Here is a 21,297-nt window from a genome sequence, read left to right as displayed (position 1 = left end):
GTAAAACAATCCTCTAACTTCTTATCTAACTAACTGTAACTACACTAACAATTGCAACTGTGACTGGGGTCCCGGGGAGAGCCAGCTGAGGTCACTCAATTAGGGTGAACTGCAAAGAATGAGAGTCAATCCTCAAAGCTGGTGGATATTTCAATACTTAGATTTACCAAGCCAGCACTGAACAGCTTTTGTTATACCTTACTGGTTACTCAGAAGTCCAAAACACAGTTCCCTTAAAAGTAACCCAGCCTCAGGCCTCCACCTTGTTATTCAAGTTAGATCTGATGAAGATTAATGAAAATCTTATTCATCATATAAAAGAAAAGGTTCTATCAATCCCAAAGGATCGGCCACCCAGGTTAATTAATATTCCAGATCTTACCCAAATATATATAAATATTATAGCCAATTCTTAACTAAACTAAAATTTATTTAAAAATAAAAGAGAGACAGTATGGTTAAAAAATCAATATACATACAGACATGAGTTCAATTCTTGAGGTTCAGAGTTATAACAGAGATGGTAAACTCTGTAGTTGCAAAGAGTTCTTTTAGAGTTTAGTCCATAGGTTATAGTCCAATGTCCAATATCACATCCAGGGTGTACCAGTTTAACTGGGATTTCATCTTGCGACTCAAACCTGATGCAGCTTAAGCAGAGCTGAGATAACAGAATCAGGACCCACCGGTCTTTTATATGGTTTTCTATCAGCCACTTGACCATATAGTCCTGAGTAAACAATAGGCTTTTGAAGTAACCTTCTGCTTCCTAAACACTACCAGAATTAGTTATACAAATTAACACAGGGCAATTTATTCATTAGGCAGTCTATCACAAACTTCAAACAGACATATAGACAATGACATTATTTCACCCAAGATTCATCTAAATTAATTCCCTTTTGATCTTTGAATCCATAGCTATAGTGTCAGACAGGAACTGCCTGTTTACATGGCTGACATTTATGAGTACACATATGCAATTAGTATCACTTCTAACACATAGGTTTGCATTTCAAAGTTCTAGCCTATTTAGCATTGAATGGCCTTAATTACCATTTTAAACATGTCTCTACAGGTTGACTCTGGGTTAATTATTTTGTAGGAGGAGTAACCCTTTCTGGCCATGCATTGCACCCTTTATAAGATTCATTGCAGTTGTTGAGTCTGAACTTTTGATGAGCTTAAACTTAACCCAGACTTGATGTCTCTGTCTGAACTTTTAATCAAAGCTCTGACCTGCGAACTACTCATGACACACCCCCCTCCCCTTAAGTAGCCATCTCCCCTTATCTCTTTCTGAATGTACATTTTAACCTGTTCTATCCTGTAAAATCTTGTTTGATTATGCATGACCATTATGATCTGTTAATCACTTTGTTTACTTCTGTGTATAAATATTGATGCTCACCCCTAATAAACTTGCCACACTTACTCTGAAGCCTTTCAAGCTAAGGATAGTGTGAGCCCGTTGATCAACGAATTGGTGTCTGGTCTCTGACAGATTGTGAGCCCATACCAACTCCGCACGAACTCGGGTGCTGGAGAGGTGAGTGAGGACTTGCTTTTTTACCTAACAATTTGGGGGCTCGTCCGGGATATCCTTCTGGTGTGGTGCCTCTGTCCAGTGGTCAGACCACTCATATACGAATTGGCAGGCGCCACGGGAGATTTCTCCCAGCCAATTCAATATTGAGGGGTCGTGTACTGGACAGCAGGGTAAACGCCAGTTGGAGGGCTCCTGTCAGACACCATGGGTCAAGGGACTAGCGTGCCTCTTGAGAGTCCGTTGGGGATTGTAAATAAGTTATGGAACGAAGGGAAACTCCCAGTACAGACAGGAATGTCTAGGAGAAAGTTGTACACACTGTGTGTAAGGAATTGGACTGGGTATACCGCGGTATTGGCCGACCCGGAGATGAGGTGGCCTTCGTATGGCTCTTTCGAACAGGCTGCCTTAAGAGGAGTAAGGAGCCAGATTGAAAAAGACCATCCGGGACAGTTATGTTACTGGTTTTGTTGGGACACAGCAGCAGAGCTGTGGAAATCTTTAAAAATTATGGCAGTCAGGTATTCTCCCGAGAGTGAACCCCCTCCATGTTATTTCGATGAAGGGTGTAAACCACGGCGTGTTTTGACTCGTCAGTTGGTCCCCACTGCACCTGCCCCTATTCCTCCGCAGGGGGACTCTCTCCAGGGCGCAGAGGGGAATCTGCAGGACTCCAGATCGGAATCTCTGCAGAGGGATAAGGGGGAAATGGAAGGGCACACCTCGGGAGGAGTAATTACTAGGCAAAAGATCAAGCAGATGCAGCAGGTTGCATACCCCTCCCCTGGGGACGCCCAGAGGGTCCGGTCGCATCCGCAGATACTTACACCAGGGACGAATACACCCCTGCACCACCAGCTCAGCCCGTTCCCCAGGCCTGGATCAACTACGGGCAACAGCAGCAGCTGCAGCAAACTCAGCCTCCTCAATGACGGTACCCCGGGGGCGAAGGCAAACAATGTGATGGTCTTATTTCCTTAATGTCTTTAGCCGGCTCCTTCCTCACTTTCTCCCCTCCCAGCAAAGAGCCTCGTCTAACCCTTTCAGTCCAGGGACTGCCTGTCTCCTTCCTCATTGATACTGGAGCTACTTTCTCTCTTTTAAATCATGCCCCCTCTCCCTGGCTATCCTCTGAGGTTAAAACTGCAACTGGGGTGGAGGGCAACCCACAGTCTCTGGGACTCACTTTGCCTCTAAATGTTATTTATGCTGATAAATGTTTTTCTCACCGTTTTCTCTTTTCCCCAGCTTGTCCGATCCCTTTGATGGGCCGGGATTTACTCTGTAAGCTTGAGGCTACTTTAACCTGCACTCCTGAAGGGGTAGGATTATTGATGACAGTGTTAGGAGATTCGGCCCCAACTCAGGGTAATTGGGAAACCCCCCCTCTCTCTCCCCTGACCTCACTGACTTGCCTTTAACCCTCTGGGGAATTTCTGACACTGATGTTGGCCTGCTCCTTTCAGCAGAGCCAGTAAGGATTCAAGTGAAGCCCTCCTTAACCCCCCCGTCAGTCCCTCAATACCCCCTGTCGTTGGAAGCCCGGGAGGGCATCCGCCCCATTATCGAGGGATTCATTGCACAAAAGCTAGTCTGCCCTCAGCGCACCCCCTGTAACACCCCTATACTGTCTGTCAAAAAGCCTCCTAAAAAGGACGGAGACCCTATTCGTTGGCGCTTTGTACAGGATCTACGGGTTGTTAATCAGTATGTGGTCCCTCTTCATGCAGTAGTTCCTGATCCAGCTACTATCATCAGCCAAATCCCCTGGGATGCTGAGTGGTTCACTGTTATTGACTTAAAATCAGCTTTTTTCAGCATTCCTGTGCACCCAGACCCTCAGTATCTCTTTGGTTTCACCTGGGAGGGACAAAGTTATGTCTGGCAACGACTTCCTCAAGGCTACAGAGACAGCCCCACGATTTTCAGCCAATGCCTCCGCCACGACTTGGAAGGCTTCACCAGTCCGCAGGGATCCACGTTAGTCCTATACGTAGATGACATCCTATTAGGTAATCGCGAAGAAGCTGCCCTCCGCATCGATGGTAAGGCACTTTTATTATACCTACACACCAGAGGCCACAAGGTAAACCCTAACAAAATTCAGTGGGTCTCACAGAAGGTCCGATATCTGGGCTTCCTGTTAACCCCAGAGGGAAGACAAATGGACCCAGTCCGCATAAAGACTATCCAAAACTGCCCTCTGCCAAACACCAAGAAACAACTTCGAGGTTTCTTAGGATTAATTGGCTTCTGTCGCCCCTGGTTACCGTCCTGCGGGGAGTTAAGCAAGCCGCTCCACCGACTCACTGATAACCTTGCTCCTGACCCTTTGCAGTGGTCCCCGGACACAATCCAAGCCTTTCAGTTACTCAAGGACAGTGTGGCCTCCTCCATGTCTCTCCACCCCCCCAATTACAGCAAACCCTTTCACCTTTTTGTCCACGAGAGGGGCGGAATTGCTAGTGGCGTCCTTACCCAGCTGAGCGGGCCCCACCATTTCCCGCTTGCTTTTTACTCTCAGCAGATCGACCCTGTCACTCAGGGAACCCCATCCTGCACCCGGACTCTGGCAGCAGCTGCCCTGCTGATCACAAAGGCAAAGAGCCTGACCCTGGGTCATTTTACCATGGTTTGGACCTCTCATGCCTTGTCAGCCCTTCTGCGTAGGGGCACAACCCAAGTCTTTTTGGCCCCTCGTCAGCAACAGCTAGAAGCCGAACTCTTAGAAGACACTAACCTAATTTTTAAAAGGTGTGGGCCCCTTAATCCAGCTACCTTGCTTCCTGACCTGCCAGTCTTCCAGGATCAGCACGACTGTGTGGAAGTAGTTTATAGCATCTTACAGATAAGGGACAACCTGTTTGACGTGCCACTGGACAACCCTGATTGCATCCTCTTCTCGGACGGAAGCTCCTTCTATGTTGATGGCAAGCGTTTCACCGGTTATGCAGTCACCTCTGAATGGGACATTCAAGAGGCCGCCTCACTGCCAGGCAACTGGGGAGCCCAAGCCGCCGAACTCTATGCCCTGGCCCGAGCTTGCCAGTTGGCCGCTGGTAAGACCGTTACCATTTTTACTGATAGCAAGTATGCTTTTGGAGTTGTGCATTGTCACATCCACCTCTAAAAGTTTCAAGGTTTCCAGACAGCTGCCGGTAAACCCATTCAGCACCTCCCCCTCATCCACAAGCTTTTGAACGCCCTCCAAGAACCCTTGGTCCTGGCTGTAATTCACTGCCGGGCCCATACTAAAGATGATAGCCCCATCACCCGTGGGAATGCCCTGGCTGACGCCTCCGCCAAGACGGCTGCCGTCTTACCCTTAGCCATGCCCACGTTGGCTATTGCAGCCTCCTCCTTTACTCCACCGCACCCCGTACCAGTACCCACTGCTGAACTACAGTCGTGGGAGAGCCTCGGAGCCACTCTGGTCAAAGGGACCTGGCTTATACCAGATGGCCAAGCCTGCCTCCCTCGCTCCACATACCCCGTGGCAGTTCGCTGGCACCATGATAAGGGGGGTCACTACGGCACGCACGCCCTTGTGGACACCATCGCTCGCTTTTGGTATGCTCCAGGCATTCAACCCTACTGCCTGTCAATAGTGAAAGCATGCAGCACATGTCAGTGTAATGGACCTGCTCCGCCTCTTAAAAAAATTAAGGGTGGAAGACCTCCGCCTGCTGCTCCATTTCAACATCTTCAAATTGACTTTGCAGATATGCCAAAGGCTTTTGGGAAAAAGCACCTCCTTGTTTTGGTTTGCCCTCTGACTTCCTGGGTCGAAGCTTTTCCTACTGCTAATTGTACTGCTGCCACAGTGGCGAAGATTCTCCTTAGAAACATTGTACCCCGTTTTGGCATCCCTCTCGTGCTTGACTCAGATCGCGGACCTCACTTTACTGGTCATGTCCTTGGCCATTTAGAACAAGGACTGGGCATTTCACACTCCTTTCATACACCCTACCACCCCCAGTCTAGCGGGAAAGTTGAGCGTATGAATAGGGAGCTTAAGTTTACATTGGCTAAATACTGTCAGGAAACAGGGTTAAAGTGGCCTCAGGTACTTCCCTTGGTCCTGTTTCACCTTCCTACTCGCCCAACCCGTGTATTGGGATTATCCCCCTTTGAACTGCTCTATGGACACCCCCCTTTCAAAGGCGGGGCGCTACCACGTGCTGATGTTTCACTATTGGGAGGGGATCATATGACCGCGTGCCAGTTTCTCTCCCTACAGGCTCGCCTCCGTACCCTTTGGAAAGCGTTTCTCTCCCTACAGGCTCGCCTCCGTACCCTTTGGAAAGCCTCGCAGTTTTCCCAGACCGTGCCGCTGGAAGAACAGATCCACCCGTTCCAACCAGGGGACTTCGTCTGGGCCAAAAAGTTCATTCGTGGCGACACCCTCCAGCCGAGGTTTACTGGACCCCACCAGGTTCTTTTAACAACCCAGACTGCAGTGTTCCTGGAAGGACGCAAATCCTGGATCCACCACTCCCACGTCAAGCCAGCCGTAGTGGACCACAGTGACGGACCAGCAGCTCTTGCCACCACTAAGGACACTGCCTCCGACCAGTGGACCAGCTTACCTCTTTCAGACATCAGACTTAAGTTGACTCGGAAAAAATGAGAGGACCTTTTATTCTGACAACTGTATGTTTTTTATTATGCCTTTTTAGTTTATTTTCTGCTTATGAAGATAATGCTTTTATTAGATATTCTCACGAGGTTAAAACTCGTATTTTAGGAAATAGAAGTAATTGCTGGGTATGTACTCAATTTCCAGTAAATGCAGAACAGGGACTCCCCTTCACACCCATTCCCCTGACCACTGCTAATATGACTTGGATGCCACTGGCTAGAGTAAAAGATCCAGTCCAACACAATCTTACATGGGACAAAACAGGAGTGCCAATTAACAGATATCTCAGGGTAACCAATCAGACAGGATCACTGTGTTTTGTTAAAGAAAAGGGGTCAACTTTTGTGGGAACAAGTAAATGCAACATGTATTTTAATGGCACCGCCTTTAGTAAAAATCTTGGCTTCAAGCCTTGCGCATCCCACTTATCCCACATGTGGATCCCTCACCCCAATCCAACTTTTCCATGGGTGGGCAGGCCTTCAGAGTCAGCTTTTAAGAAGCCCTGCTCAGATCACAAGGGTGTCCAACTAATTGCTAAGGGACATACGATTGCCTTCTACAGCTGCTCAAGCAGTACTACACTGCCCTTTGAAAACACCACTACCAAATTGTGCCTCTGCAGTTCGCACAACGACCCCTCTGCGTTACCAGGGGAACAGTGGTCCAACGGGTGGTGGGTTACCTCCTACTTTGAGAAATGGAATACCCGAAACGCATTGTATGGAACATACTGGGTGTGCGGGCCCAAAGCTTATTACTTTCTCTCCCCTGATTGGGCAGGGTCATGTTATTTAGAGTGGCTAACACCGCCTTCTCGCATCTCCCTCACTCCCCCTCATTTTCCCCACGTTCGTAACATCCGTGAAACCTTCAGAGATATTAATATCCGTGTTGGTTTGTCGTGGCAGCGGTGGGCTGGTCTCATTAGCTTGAGGGGTGGTGTCATCCGTCTAGGGACTACTAGAATCTTTAACCAATGAAACTGCGACCCTATTTGAGAATCAGGCTGGGGAAATGTCCCAGCTGCGCCAGTTAGCTTTGCAAAACCGAATGGCTTTAGACATAATGTTAGCAGCCCAGGGAGGAACTTGCGCCCTCATAAATGAAGAATGCTGTGTTTTTGTAAATGACACCTACTCTGACACTTTTCAACGTACCAAACATCTAAGGGAAATAGCTAAGAACTACTCTTCTGGCCAGCCACCTTATGATTGGTGGGGAGCCTTATGGAATTGGCTGCCTGGATTTGGGTGGGTTAAAAAACTCTTGGTGGGTATTGTTGGGGCCATAGTAATCCTTATAATACTGTGTTGCTGTATTCAGTGTGTCCCCTCCCTCATAGACTCATGTGGGTCAGTTTATTCTTTTCCTACTTCAGCCAAGGGCCTTACTCTCTTCGAGTTGGCCCAGGCTGAAATTGCCAAGCGGCCCTTGGCTCCTTAAAATGGGGTGTAGCTTTTGGTAAATAGTTATCCCAAAGCTACAAATGGAGGAATGTTGAGTCTGAACTTTTGATGAGCTTAAACTTAACCCAGACTTGATGTCTCTGTCTGAACTTTTAATCAAAGCTCTGACCTGCGAACTACTCATGACACACCCCCCTCCCCTTAAGTAGCCATCTCCCCTTATCTCTTTCTGAATGTACATTTTAACCTGTTCTATCCTGTAAAATCTTGTTTGATTATGCATGACCATTATGATCTGTTAATCACTTTGTTTACTTCTGTGTATAAATATTGATGCTCACCCCTAATAAACTTGCCACACTTACTCTGAAGCCTTTCAAGCTAAGGATAGTGTGAGCCCGTTGATCAACGAATTGGTGTCTGGTCTCTGACAGATTGTGAGCCCATACCAACTCCGCACGAACTCGGGTGCTGGAGAGGTGAGTGAGGACTTGCTTTTTTACCTAACACAGTTATATAGCAGTGGTAGCAATGTTGATGTGAATGATTATATTTTAATTAGACAGCATCATAGCAACTATCTTAACCACTATAGAAATATTAGAAAAGCTGAGGCACACACAAGGACGACACGCTAGGGCTCCATCTCTGGCCAAGATGGTTGAGAAGGAACTGAGGTGATTTACCTGTGCCCCCCCTACATAACTTCGCTATCTGGCAGAAGAAGGTATAAGGTGCATGCAGGGGACATGGTTAACTGAAAATCTCTGATCGAGGTCTCTAGTGGTGCATGTCTACCTGAAACAGAGCACTCATAGGACACTACTCAAAGAACAAGAGTGAGCCTCTGGCAGTGAATTTCCTGACACTGGATTTTTTAAGAAAAGATCCTTTGCATCTTCATTTGATATGGAAAAATAAGAGACACACATTAGTAAATGATGCCTATGAGTGGCAAGCTATGAAACCTTCATGCTTATTTATTAATATTAGGCCTTGTATAATTTGTATGCTGCAATCACTAGAGGGAGATATGATCTCTCACACACATTTAGTCCTGGGCATGTTCTCTCTCTCACTCACTTTTATTATTATTTGTGGGTGTTATCAATATATTTGGTCCTGTATTTAATACAAAAGATGACACAATCCATACCCCAAAGTGCTCACAGCCAAATTAAGCAAAACTCCCATTGACTACAACAGGAGTTTTGCTCAAAGATGGTACAATTTGGTCCTTACAGTCTAAGGACTCAGTACTTTTCCTATTGAAGTTAATGGGTGTTTTGACTTGATTTCAGTGTCATTAGGATCAGGGCCTAAGTTAGCCAGTTCAGACACACAATGCAATTGAGATACTGAACATTGTTCAGTATCTTTCCTTCTGTGCGGAGAGGCTACCTGCCATGGAACACAAATAAAATGGCTGGCGAGATGGACCCCAATGGTATCACAGTGATTCCTTCAACTCAGCAGTGAGTGAACTTGGAAAAAGTTTTCAGATAAAAACATTTCAAAAAATCACTTTCTTAAAATAGACCCCACATTGTTTCCTTAAGTAGCTTTCGTGTAAAAAAATAATTAAAAATAAATCACTCTGGGCTATGTCTTCTCTATAAAGAAAATTCATGGCAGAACAGTTTAATTAATACATTACAAAATTCCAGCTATGACTGCATGTTTGCAGCAATGCATTGTTCAGCCGCAGCTTACTCTCAATTAATTAAAAAATAATAATCAGAAAAGCAGATGCTTATGTCAAACTGCCAGATGTAGGCCAACCCTGGCCACATCAAAAAATCCCACCTTATAGCGCTGCTTTATGTTTGCCCTTCTTAGTGTGTGCGCTGTATGGGCAAGAACCACGTCTTCTTTTATGCATCAGGTACAGTAAATGATCAGTGCAGTGCCTGGGCCCTGATCCATGGTGGTGGACTTTCTTAGCCCAACCAGAATCACATTTTATTGCATGGGGTTTACACAGACCTAGTACTCTGCAGATCAAATTGTGGTTTGAGCATTGGCCTACTAAACTAAACCTAGGGTTATGAGTTCAATCCTTGAGGGGGCCATTTAGGGATCTGGGACAAAAATCTGTCTGGGGATTGGTCCTGCTTTGAGCAGGGGGTTGGACTAAATGACCTCCTGAGGTCCCTTCCAACCCTGATATTCTATATCTAAATTGTATAGCAGGATTGTGGCCAGAGGTCGTTAAAGTCAAGTACCCAGAATAAGGAGTATCTGGAATCTTTATGTTCCTTCTTTGTGTTGTTTCTTAATTAATACAAGCACTACTTCTGCCGTGCAGTATATTTGTTAATTCCATTCGTTCAGGCTTTGAATGAAATTTTAGTCCCACAGATGCCCATTGACTTCAATGGGGCCAGGATTTCACCCTTTATTCCAAGTGGAGAACTGCATATTTACATAACTCGGCCATTTCATTTTCACCCTAATTATTATTCAATTTGTTAACTAGATATGTAATAACCTTCAAGAATAATATAAATGAGATTATGACATTGATGCTCCCTTACCAGTAATGGTTGTCTCTGTCTTGTTATTTATACAGGACACGGTGAGGTCTATGATGCATTTGTCTCTAGTCATTATCAATTGATTACATTGTAATATTTGAACCATTAGTACTTTAGAAGAAAAAACACTGCAAAAAGAGCATGAGTATTCCTTTCATTCGTTTAATACGGTTTTCTGCTCCTCACAATACATTAATGTAAAGATTAGCCACTATTCACAAAATTCAGCCTAATTCTCACTTTCTCTGAGCCCTTTTAAAATTTAATACCAAAACCACCCTGAAGCTACCTGCCAAAGACAATGTATGTGCACAAAGAAAAGGAAGAACATCATCATAATAGACTTTAGCCAGGTGGAATGTGTGCCTATGTGGTGCATATAAAATCTTTATGCACAGTGATGTTCATATCAACTCTCTCTCTCTCTAAAATAGTCAAGTCATCTGCTCTAACCCTCAATCAGGCTTTCCAAGCATTGTCTGGTGGTCAGAGCAGGTGATTATTCTGTTCTGTTCCTCATGCACTGAGTGACCTTGGTTGAGAAACATAGGGTGCACCTAAATTGCAGCTGGGAGTGAGCCTTCCAGCTCGGGTTGACAGATTTTCACTTGTGGGGCTCAAATTAGTGTGATAAAAGAGCTCTGTGCATGTTGCGACATTGGCAGATGGTTGGGTTAGCCACATGAGCCTGAACGCGTGGGGTTAGGTGGACTTGAGTTGGGGTGGCTAGCCTGAACCTCTGCTGGTCCTCCACATCCATGCTGGTATTCTTAGTGTTCCAGTGTGAGTCCTGATAGCATGAGTCTGTCTACCTGAGCTGGGAGGGTTGCTGCTTGCCGCAGTGTAGACATGCCTGTACATTGAGCTTTTTAAAAGCACAAATGGGAGTTAGGCACTAGTGACTTGTGACAATCTCTCTGTGCCTCAGTTTCTCCACCTGTAAAAATGGGGATAATAGTATTCATCAACCTCACAGTAATGCTGAAAATTGAAGTGAAAAAAATCAGCACTTGACAGCACACAGTGAGTTGGACATAACTGCAATGACTCAGGTACAGCTGTGTGGCAAATGACCTTTCGCTGCTGACTGCAATATTATTGAGTAGCGGGAACATTGAAGAAGGAGAAGATAAAAAGCTATCTCTATAGAAAAAGCTTTTTATCTTCTTCAATATTCCATTTACTCAGGAAGGACCAACTTCAAGTGCGGGACAGACAAATTGACTGCTTTAATATACAGAACGTTCAATCAGAGCAGGGGGAGGGGAGAGTAGTGAACATCACACCACGTTTATTCTTGCATAAACTAACATCAGCTAGATGTGATATCTGAGGAGAATTACATGATCACAGCTAGAATGAGAATAAGGTTAGGTTCATCTTGTGTCATTTCTTATTTTTATGGCAGACTCTGAAAGAGGAACAAGACATCAGGATGTTAATATCCACTGCAACTGAGGAAAGCCAAGACTGTGAAATTCAATGTTAACCTTTTTAATATTCTGCAGGCTAATTGTCTGTCCATTCCACCTTTTTCTCCCAGGTTAATGAAGTGGTTAACAGGGGAGAATAGGACTGGCTGGCCAATCACATTACAAAGCAAACTGAAAAGGTCAAAGTAATACAGTGTATTATTATCTTTCATGGACTATTCTGAAACTGAATCTCAGATCTCATCATGATGGATGGCAATAAGAACAAAAAATGGCCCAATGTGATGTGTGCTCCTGACAATGACTGTCGTTAAAATGGGACTGTGTAAGACTGTAACCTACCGTTATGTGATCAGCTTTAGGTGGCCCACAAGATCCTATTCTTAATATAGCAGCACCTATGGGTTACATTGGTTTGTAATCATTGTATACTGCTGGGCTCTTTTCCAGTCTCTGCCACTGACTTGCTGTAGGAAAGTCACTTTATTTCTCTATAGCATTTTAGAAGCTCATGATTGGTGTGGATTTTTTGATGTTTTTAACCCTTTAAAATGCTGTTTATTTTACGGTGTTAATATGGTTGTATAATAAGACCTAGAAGTCCCAACTGAGATTGTGGCTACAGGGCCAGCCACTGTGCAAATACATGGTAGGGGACTGTCCTTGTCCTGAAGAGTTTACAGTCTAAGTAGACAGCACAGATTAAAGATGGGCGAAATGAAGGATTTATTATGCCCATTTTACAGATTGGAAACTGAGGCATAGAGATTAAGTGATTTGCCCAAAGTCAGTCAGTAGCAGAGCCAGGAATGTATCCCAGCCTTCTTGAGTCCCAGGGCTGTACGTTAACCACTGGATTGTCATTCTTCTGCTGTTTGCAGTGATCCTGTCCTGTATTTTAAAGTGTTTGTGCAATACCCCAGCAGCTTGCCAAATGGAAAGACTTTATAAATTATCAATGTGAAAAAGTTTACTGTGGCAAATGCTTTGTTAAAGTTGAACTGATAGGCAGATTGCATTGCTAGCGATAGTTTTGGTTCATGATTAAGGTTAATAGTAATTTACCTAGTATCTGAAAGGGATAAAAAAACGTGCCCAGTGTTTAGAGCAGACACATTGGTCTTCATATACAGGCTCTAACTTCAGCAGCAAGAAAAAAGACAACAGGCACTGTTAGAGGGCTTGGATCTTTATATCAATTTTTGAAATTGGTGCAATTTTTTGTGTTTTTCATTGAGCAGTTTTAACTGACATCAGCTGCTTGAGGCCAGTGAACCCAGTTGTCAATAGGTCAGTCATTTTCATGACACAGGAGAAAGCAATACGGTAGGAAAATAACCATTATTTATTCAGGAAATAGCACTTCCAACACAAATAACCTAAAATTGGAAGCCTGTGAGAAAAGTCCCAAATGTGCCCTCACTTACATGGCCGAAACTCCCATTGCAACCACAGACCGGAGCGTTTTTAATGCTGGCTCCAAACAGGAGGACAAGAAGTTTGTCATAGCAGATAAGTTTGAAAATAATGAAAAACACCAAGTAGGTAATCACCAGCCGCAGTGCTGCAGCACAGGCGATGATAGCATCAAGTGGTGTGGCTAGAATTTTTTGTAAAGGGCTGGATAATTGACTACCGATTTACATTTGTAGTTATGCATGGTGAGGCAGGTGCAGTTGAATCTCATCCTTTAACATCTACGTTGGCTGCTGCAGGCATAAGTGATTTTCCCAGTGTATGCCACTGAGTAATTGATCAGGTGCATTCGATGATTCTTTCCACTGTTTTCTGATATCAATGATTGGGTGTTGTGACCGGACAGGCAGGCTACCACACTGACTGGGCCACAGGTCTGATTTGTTAGGGCAAATCCTGCATTCCCAGAATGGACTATGTTTTGTAGAGAGCCTCTTATACTCAAGGAGTTTCAAAGCACCTGGGAAAGTAATGAGCAAAATACTGGTGCTGCAGAGACTTCACTGTGTAGGGTAAAGACAACAGTAATTACACGTAACAATAACTCACATACAGCCTTGGACACACTATTGGGGTACGTGAGAACGTTTTTATGGGCCACCCCGCCTCTTTCTCCATGGCCAAGTTGTCGTTTTTCACGTTTTATTTGCATTGTGCCACAGACTTCTTTCCCTGAGTGATAATTGTTATAGCACAAGGAATCCTGCAGGGCACAACACATGGCCTCTAGCAATGATTCTCTACAGATCAACCTGAGTGCAAAATGTAGAGCTGTCCTTCTTCCCCATCTGGACATCAAACATCTGCTCCTGAATGTGAGCTGCCACATCTTGCCTCTCCCCCACACCGCTGCACACCCCACACGAGGTCTCTCACAGCGGGTCTGTGGTCGGAACTGTACCAGAGCAATCAGATTTCTAATACTGGACAGGAAACTGTTTTCTACAGCATCAGTAACATGTCTCCCTTGCCCCAAGCTTTAGATTTTGTGTAATCATCTGTTTTCATTGCACGTTGTCCTTTACACCATCCTAGGTAGAAATATTTGTGTTTGTTTTCCATACTGCAGAATAAACAGTTATGCCAATTTACACCAAAATTCCTGTCATCCTGACAGTTTACCAAAATAGGATGTGATTAGCTTGTAACTTTCTGGTCCTTGGAGAGCTAGCTTTCCATTTTACCCTGCAACTGCTCATCAAAAATGGATGATTGCCATCACGTGTCATAAAATTCCAGCTGACAAAATCTATCCTGTTGTACAGTAACCCTGCCGCCATAGTACAATAAGCCTTTATAGCTGTGTCCCATGAGTCTAAAATAGGTCTAGGTAGCGCAGATTATGTAGCAAGCAGTTGATCACATTTTCATTCTGCTCTACCGTTTCTTTGAATCATGGTTTTATATATCAAGCATTTATCCTGCTGTGAATATCATGGTTTTACTAGCATTTTGATGTAAGGTTCTTCAGTTTGTGTAAATCTCACTACTCTCTGTGCTTTCTACAAGGGCCTGGCAAGACTGTCACAAGCATCTGAAGGGAATGGAAAAGCAGTAAGGGAGCAAACCCCAATGGTGAAGTATTGACTCCCATGGAAGGCAATAGGAGTTTTGCCATTGACGTCCATGGAGCCAGGATTTCATCTGAAAAGCCTTGGGATAAAATTTTCAAAAGCATCTAAGGGTCTTAGGCTCAGCTCCTCAAAGGTATGTAGGCCCCTGAGCATTCACAAAGGGACTGAGGTGTCGCAGCTCTCACATAATTTTTATGGTGCCCTGCCACCCTCATGGAAGCCTCAGCCAAAACGTAGGCACCCACTCTCTATACAATGCATGGGGACTCCGGAACCCAGACCTCCTAAGTGAGTGTGCTGTCTTCTCTCCAGCCTAATCAATATTTAAGAATTTTATAGAAAGTGGAACAGTTTTAACGGGAGAGATTGAGCGAGCGCGCGACCACCCCAGAATACCCCACAACCCAGGGGTGAGGGCACTCATCTAGACAGTGACCTGAGACAGCTCAGACAGAGTGTGTGTGGGGGTGAGCGGTCTAACCATTGGGCTATTCAGTACAAAGGGAGGGCAGTGCCACCTCTTCCACAGCTCTGTGTTTTATGAGTTTGGCGTGCTGTGAGAACGCCTGTTGGATCGGGCCCCCGAGCAATTAGGCAGGGGACCACCTAGTTGTGAGTGGGGCTTAGGCGCGTAGCAGCTTAGCAGCGTCACGTGGCTTTGCGAATGTGCACTGGCAGACATTTTGGCACCTAGGGAACTTTACCAGCGCCCACATTGGCACTTAGGAAATGTAGGCACCTACGTGGCTAGGTGGCAGCTAAGCAGGGTTTCAAAGATCTACATTTGGGATTTAGGGAGCTAAAGTGGCAATTAGGTACCTAAAGCGCTTCATGGGTATAGCCTTAAGTGACTTACGCTGTGTCTACACTACAGCCTCCAGCAAATGTCGGACAGGCATGCGAAGAGGTGTGAGCCCTGACCAATATAGCTCTGCCAGCAAAAGTCACTAATGTAGCCAGTTATACTGGCAAAACTGTGATCGTACCATTATAGCTTGTTTCCTTCAGAGAGGAGTGAAATAAAATAAGCTATGCTGGTAAAAGCGCAGCTTTGCTGGTGTGGCAGTGGCTGCTCTAGGAATGCTGGGCTATGCCAGTAAATCATACCTAATGTAGACATGGCATTAGATGGCTAAGTCCCATTTTCAAAAGTGACTTAGGTACTTAGGCCCAGCTTCTCAAAGGTATTTAGGTGCCTAACTCCTGCCCTGCTGGAATCCAGGAGGACCTGGGCCTCTGGTCTTGTAATGCTGAGCAGAGCAACACCTACATACCTTTAAAAATCTGCACCCTAGAGTCTGTTTTCTGAGGCTCATGGCATCCATTAATTTCAAATGGATTTTCAATTGGATGCTTAGCATTTCTGTGAGTCAGGACCCTAACACTGGGCACCTGAAAAAAGTGGTCCCCCTATTTCTAGGCCACTTTTGTAGCACGTGGACCTGTAAGTGTAAAGCTTGCTGGCCTTAGTAAGTCAAGTGGACTTCATGCGGGGGCAAGGTGAGCAGGCTCGGGCTCAAGTTGTAGTCCACAGATAGTCACAGAGTGAGTGAGTGTGTGTGTGCGTGTGTGTGTGTGTGTGTGTGTGTGTGTGTGTGTGTGTGTGTGTGTGTGTCCCTTTATTCTCTACTAAAAGGAGAAAGTGGGAAAGATGCAGCAATGGCTATTTCTCCACCCTGTTTAAATAAACAAGACAATTTTGAATAAGACTCTCAAGCCAAGCTTCCTGCAAACATTTATTCCTGCCAGTTGAGACTAATGAAGTGCCGGAGCTCCTTGCTAAGGATGAGCCATCGTGAGGGAACACCTCATTAATTTGAAGACAGGCCTTTGTTGTCCCAACTGTCAAAACTTCCACGGTATTAATGTCCTTGCTGCCGTCCTCGACATGTCTTGGAGGGCTGAGGGGGGAGTATCATATTTCCCCAGGGACTAGTGCTGCTGTACACTTTGAAGCCTCTTCATTTTCATTTTCTGCCTTCTGGCCGTTCTGAGCTTTTTGGTCTTTAAGAAGCTGTCTTCTAAGTGATATAAGAAGTCTTCAATTATTCCAACCTGCAAATAGAAATAAATAAATGTCAAAGCTCTGGTTCCCCCTGCAAATAAACACAAAAAGCTTCTTAGCAAATAGGTTTGGTCTCGCAAAAAAAAAATTTTTTTTTTAAATAAAAAAATTGGTTTATGGAATGAACAGTGCTCCCAAAGAACTGGTTGGTGTAACTGTATCTAAATATTGTTTTGTTCCTATCCATGGGGCTTGCATTCCTTTACGGATGTGGAATCAACTCTTTCACTGGGTTCTGCACATTGGAACTAGGAATTTATCACAGCCCTGTTTTTTAATGGCATTGAAAAACAGTCCCTCTAAAAGAAGGCATGATGAGGAAATTAATCTCAAGCAAATTTTTCTGATACGGAAAGAATGACGAAAGAGAACAGAGGCGTCTGGCATTTATATGCTGAAAGTCAGCACAGGGAGAAAAATGAATAGTCCACATTGCCCTGGCAAGAGTCATTTTTCTATTAAATCTAAATGAAGTTCTGAATAAATACATTTTCCCATGAAATATCATTCACCGGAGGATAGTAAAAGACTAAAGGATGCAAAACAATAATTCCTGACGATACCATCAGGCTCCTGCTAGAATAAAATCAAAATTAGTCTAATAAATGGCACATTCAGATAGATGCACTTTTTTCCTGTCAACACCAGCTTTAAAACAATCTAAAACAGCATATACAAAATGCGGCTGTGTACAGGTGTTCGGTAAATACTGACGCATACATATTTATATGGTTCTCCATACCCATAGTTTAGGTTTATTCAGAGCCATTGCCACACTCTGAAATGAGCAGCATTCTCATAAGGGGAACATGATTTTGATGAGTTTGCACTTAATTACATACAAACTCATTTCATAGTGCCCTATTTCTAGAAGCATCTAAAGAAGCAATCTTCCAATTGCATTCTAAGAGGCATACTTTAAAAAAAAAAAAAAAAAAAAAGCTTAATCTATCATCCTGACACACATTCAGTGGAGCATTGCTTTTGTCACAACAGAACAGACAGCTCCGAACTAAGCCGAGCATGGCTTACTACTACACTCTCAGATTGGGGCCAGGTTCTGCTTGCACATGCCTCCAATATCGGTGAGGCAGCGGCTGCTACTGGGCTTCTGATCCCCAGCTCTAAGCAGCTCCACTCCACCCCGGTTATGTGTGGTGTGTATGCATGTGTGTGTGGGGGGGTGGGATGGGGGGCATGTAAAGCTCATGCAGGTCATGCACAGTGACTCAGGGTTTTTCCTAGAATGCCCCTCGGAGGCTCTTGCTGTAGAAGGCCCTCAGTACAGCCTCTCTATGACTTCTGGGGCACCACCACCCCTGCAGTGTACAGATTTTCAGTGGGGCACCTATACTCAGCACCTTGCTAGACAGCCACGTGAAACTCCTGCACGGGTATATTTTCCCAGCTATCCTAGGAAACGTGGTTCATGTTCGGTCCCCCCCCCCACCAATGGCTCCTAGATATGAAATGACCTACCCAATGTCCCATAGGAAGGTGAGGCAGAGATGGGAATTGACTTCCACAGTCCAGTGCTTTATCTGCAAGACCATCCTCCCACCCAAGGTTAGAGTAAAAGGCAACTTTGTTCTTTTCCTTGAAGTTAACAAAATCACTCTTTTATTTCAGCCAAGCAAACACCTTGGGGGTGTGGCTCCCATTGTTTCCCCCTCATGCCAGCAGTTCCTAAACCTTGTTCAAAACAGGCTATGGGGAGTGGTGGTGATGTGGGTTTTCTCAGCTTGGTTCTTGAGACATAATAAACCAGTGCAGCACTGATACTATGGTTTATAATGGCCCCAGAAATCCCTGGATTATTTTCATAGATCAAATCACAACGCGTCTGTTATTGTATGCATTTTATATTCATAACACACTTCTCAAAGCAAGAATCCCCCCCCAAAATGGCATAGCAAGGGGTGGAGGGCTAATAGTTGCTTACATAACGGCTGTGCTACCGCCACAGTTGATGAGCTGATGATGTTATTTGCACAGCAGCGATGGCATTCAAACCATAGCTGACTTGCAATTAAAATGTACGTCCGTGAGCCGGAGCAAGATTTAAATTAGCATACGAACACAAAGAAAATACTTGTCCTTTGACAACATGACAGGTGGTGGGGGCTAGTTTAGAATGGCTGTTAGGTGGCAGCACTTTTCAGGAGTGCTTATTCATGGTTCTTAGCTTGCACATGTCATTTCAAAAGGTAAATTGGAGGCATTGTAAATGGAGCATATGGCTGTCACGTTGAAGGGATATAGTCAGAAGGTGGCACGAAAGAGGTTACTGTCACAGAGCGGGCGTTTCATGGCTGCTGTAGAGAAAATGTTAGAAATAATTATAGCCAAACCGTGACAATCGCTGATAGCCTACTACTGACAAGGGCAAATCCTGCAGCGATAGCACTAAGTCCTTCAGTCCTTACTTAGGCAACATTACCACTGAAGTCAAGACCTGCAGGATTTGGTCATAGACCTGACACTAGTCAATTATGTTAGTGATTCTTGTGTGACTCATTTCAGGCCTGGTCCTATGCCCATTGGATCAGCCTTTCAGCTTCCATAGTGGGGGAAAAAAACACTATCCACTTTACAGAGATGCAGCACGTTCCACTGGGAGGTCAATGCCTGGACTGGGCCCATTAGGGTTATCCTATACAAGAAGCCTTTGACATCATGGGAGCCCCAACAGTGATGTCCCTTAATGCCTTCCCTATTTGCAAGAGATGTACTTAACCTATGCATCCAGATGTACAGTGTCTTGGATGGCCCTGTGCTAGGATGCACATTCTGACGTGCTTGGTGACCTGAGAGTCCAGGAGGCCCATTTTCATTGATTGACCAGACAACTTGTATTGCTACCTGTGCTTTGCTGTGTTGCTTCCATGAACTGCACCTCCCCACACTCTGCAGGCAGGTGTTCCCACCATACCTGCCTCTCAGCCATACAGTGGCAGCAGAAACCATTTCTACTCTCGATAAGCTTCCAGCAGAGAAGCAGCTGAATGCAGCCTATACGATATTCTTTGGATCCGTGACAGGAATAGCCCTTTCACTGAGGTGGCTCGCAGCTCTTCCCCTTCAGGTCCTAATCGCAGGTTGTACTTGGCTGTTTCTTCTCACTGGGTCACTACAGACAGGTCCCAATAGACAGAGGAAACAGGGGAGATGTGGAAAGACATTGCAGAAGGGAAAACAAAGAGAAAGAGGGGAGAGATGGAAGAAACAGGGGCATATATACTTTGCAGCAAGCTAGACCTCAATGCTGCAGTAAAATTCCCTCCATTTTGCAGTACAGCTGCATGGCAGACTGCAAGTGCTGTGGCAGCTCTGGTTAAATATAAAAATTGAGGTTTTTATGGAATGAAATATGTAACTAATATCAGTGCAGTGTATTTCTTGTGTTATTTAACTTGATATTAAATTCAATTTATTTTATGTCGCCCGTAAATTTTCTCTTGTGCTTCAGAGTCTTATATTGACAACACACCGGAGAAGTTGTCAGGTGTAGAAGTTGGAGGTCTTGGTAGCTGGATAGTGGAAAGCTGGGGCATTTGATACTGAGAAAGGCACGAGAGACAGTTTGGGATCCTGGGGTACACATGTTAGCTACTACAATGAGTGGGGTGAAATGCTTAACAATGATGCATGTAAGTTGTCCTAATTAAGTTTCATAGCTAATACCTTATTGAGATCAGGGCCGGCTCCAGGCACCAGATTTCCAAGCAGGTGCTTGGGATGGCAATCTGCAAGGGGCGTCAGTCCGTGTGTTTTTGCCGCTCCAAGCAGTGCGCCGAATTGCTGCCGCGGATGGCGGGGGCAGTCCGTGTGCCGTTAGGGCGGCACGTGCGTTTCCGCAGCGGCGGCAACTTCTATGTTCAGCTGCCCGCAGGGGCAATTCGGTGGCTTCTGTCTTCCGGCTGAAGACAGACGCTGCAGCCGAATTGCTGCCGCTGTGGAAATGCGCATGCCGCCCTAACGGCACACGGACTGTCCCCGCCGTCTGCGGCGGCAATTCAGCGCACTGCTTGGGGCGGCAAAAACAGTAGAGCCGGCCCTGATTGAGATGCATAAGGAAGTCTATGCCCATCTCACAACTAGTTTAACTTACGTTGTTTGCAGCCTAAGGAAGACAACCGCATCAGTTTCTGAGGGATTCACACGTATAAGCTTTTCTTTGTTGCCATAAGGAGTTTCTACTGAGGAAGTCAATGGAGTTCTGCTGGTTTTACATGTAATTCTCTTCTTAGGGTATTTCTACACAGCCAAGAAAAACCTGTGGCTGGCTGTGCCTGCTGAGTCGGGCTCGGGCTGTGAGGCTGTTTCATTGCTATGTAGACTTCCGGGCTTGGGCTGGAACCAAGCTCTGGGACCCTCTCACCTCATTGGAGCCCAGAACACGGCTCCAGGCAGAGCCCGGACGTCACCACAGCAATGAAATAGCCCTGCAGCCTGAGTTGGATGTTATGGGCCAGCCACCGGGGTCTAGTTGCTTTGTAGATGTACCCTCAGATACTGGTCTATAATTCTGCATGAAGGAATATAATGGCAACAATATATAAGGGGGAATTTACTGATATAGAGAAAAGCAACAGAAGCCAAACTGAGGAAA

The 21,297-nt window shown here is 45.2% G+C and overlaps 1 protein-coding gene and 1 long non-coding RNA gene across 2 annotated transcripts in view; one reads left to right on the top strand and one right to left on the bottom strand.

The window, feature by feature from the left end:
- Nucleotides 1–1,161: 1,161 nt before the first annotated feature.
- Nucleotides 1,162–8,009, top strand: LOC135973638 (uncharacterized). Its single transcript, XR_010590573.1, has 2 exons — nt 1,162–1,549; nt 5,832–8,009. It is a non-coding gene; the product is annotated as an uncharacterized LOC135973638 (long non-coding RNA).
- Nucleotides 8,010–16,386: 8,377 nt separating this feature from the next.
- SPATA16 (spermatogenesis associated 16) overlaps nt 16,387–21,297 on the bottom strand; it is a 130,394-nt gene continuing 125,483 nt past the window's right edge. The window contains exon 10 of the mRNA XM_005309661.4: nt 16,387–16,675. Coding sequence (XP_005309718.2) covers nt 16,553–16,675 — 123 coding nt within the window. The 3' untranslated portion in view covers nt 16,387–16,552. The remainder of the gene's footprint in view (nt 16,676–21,297) is intronic.

Source organism: Chrysemys picta, chromosome 9, assembly GCF_011386835.1.
Source record: "Chrysemys picta bellii isolate R12L10 chromosome 9, ASM1138683v2, whole genome shotgun sequence".
Lineage (NCBI taxonomy): Eukaryota > Metazoa > Chordata > Testudines > Emydidae > Chrysemys > Chrysemys picta.
The sequence above is the reverse complement of the archived record's forward strand: the minus strand, read 5'-3'. Positions and strand labels throughout refer to the sequence as shown.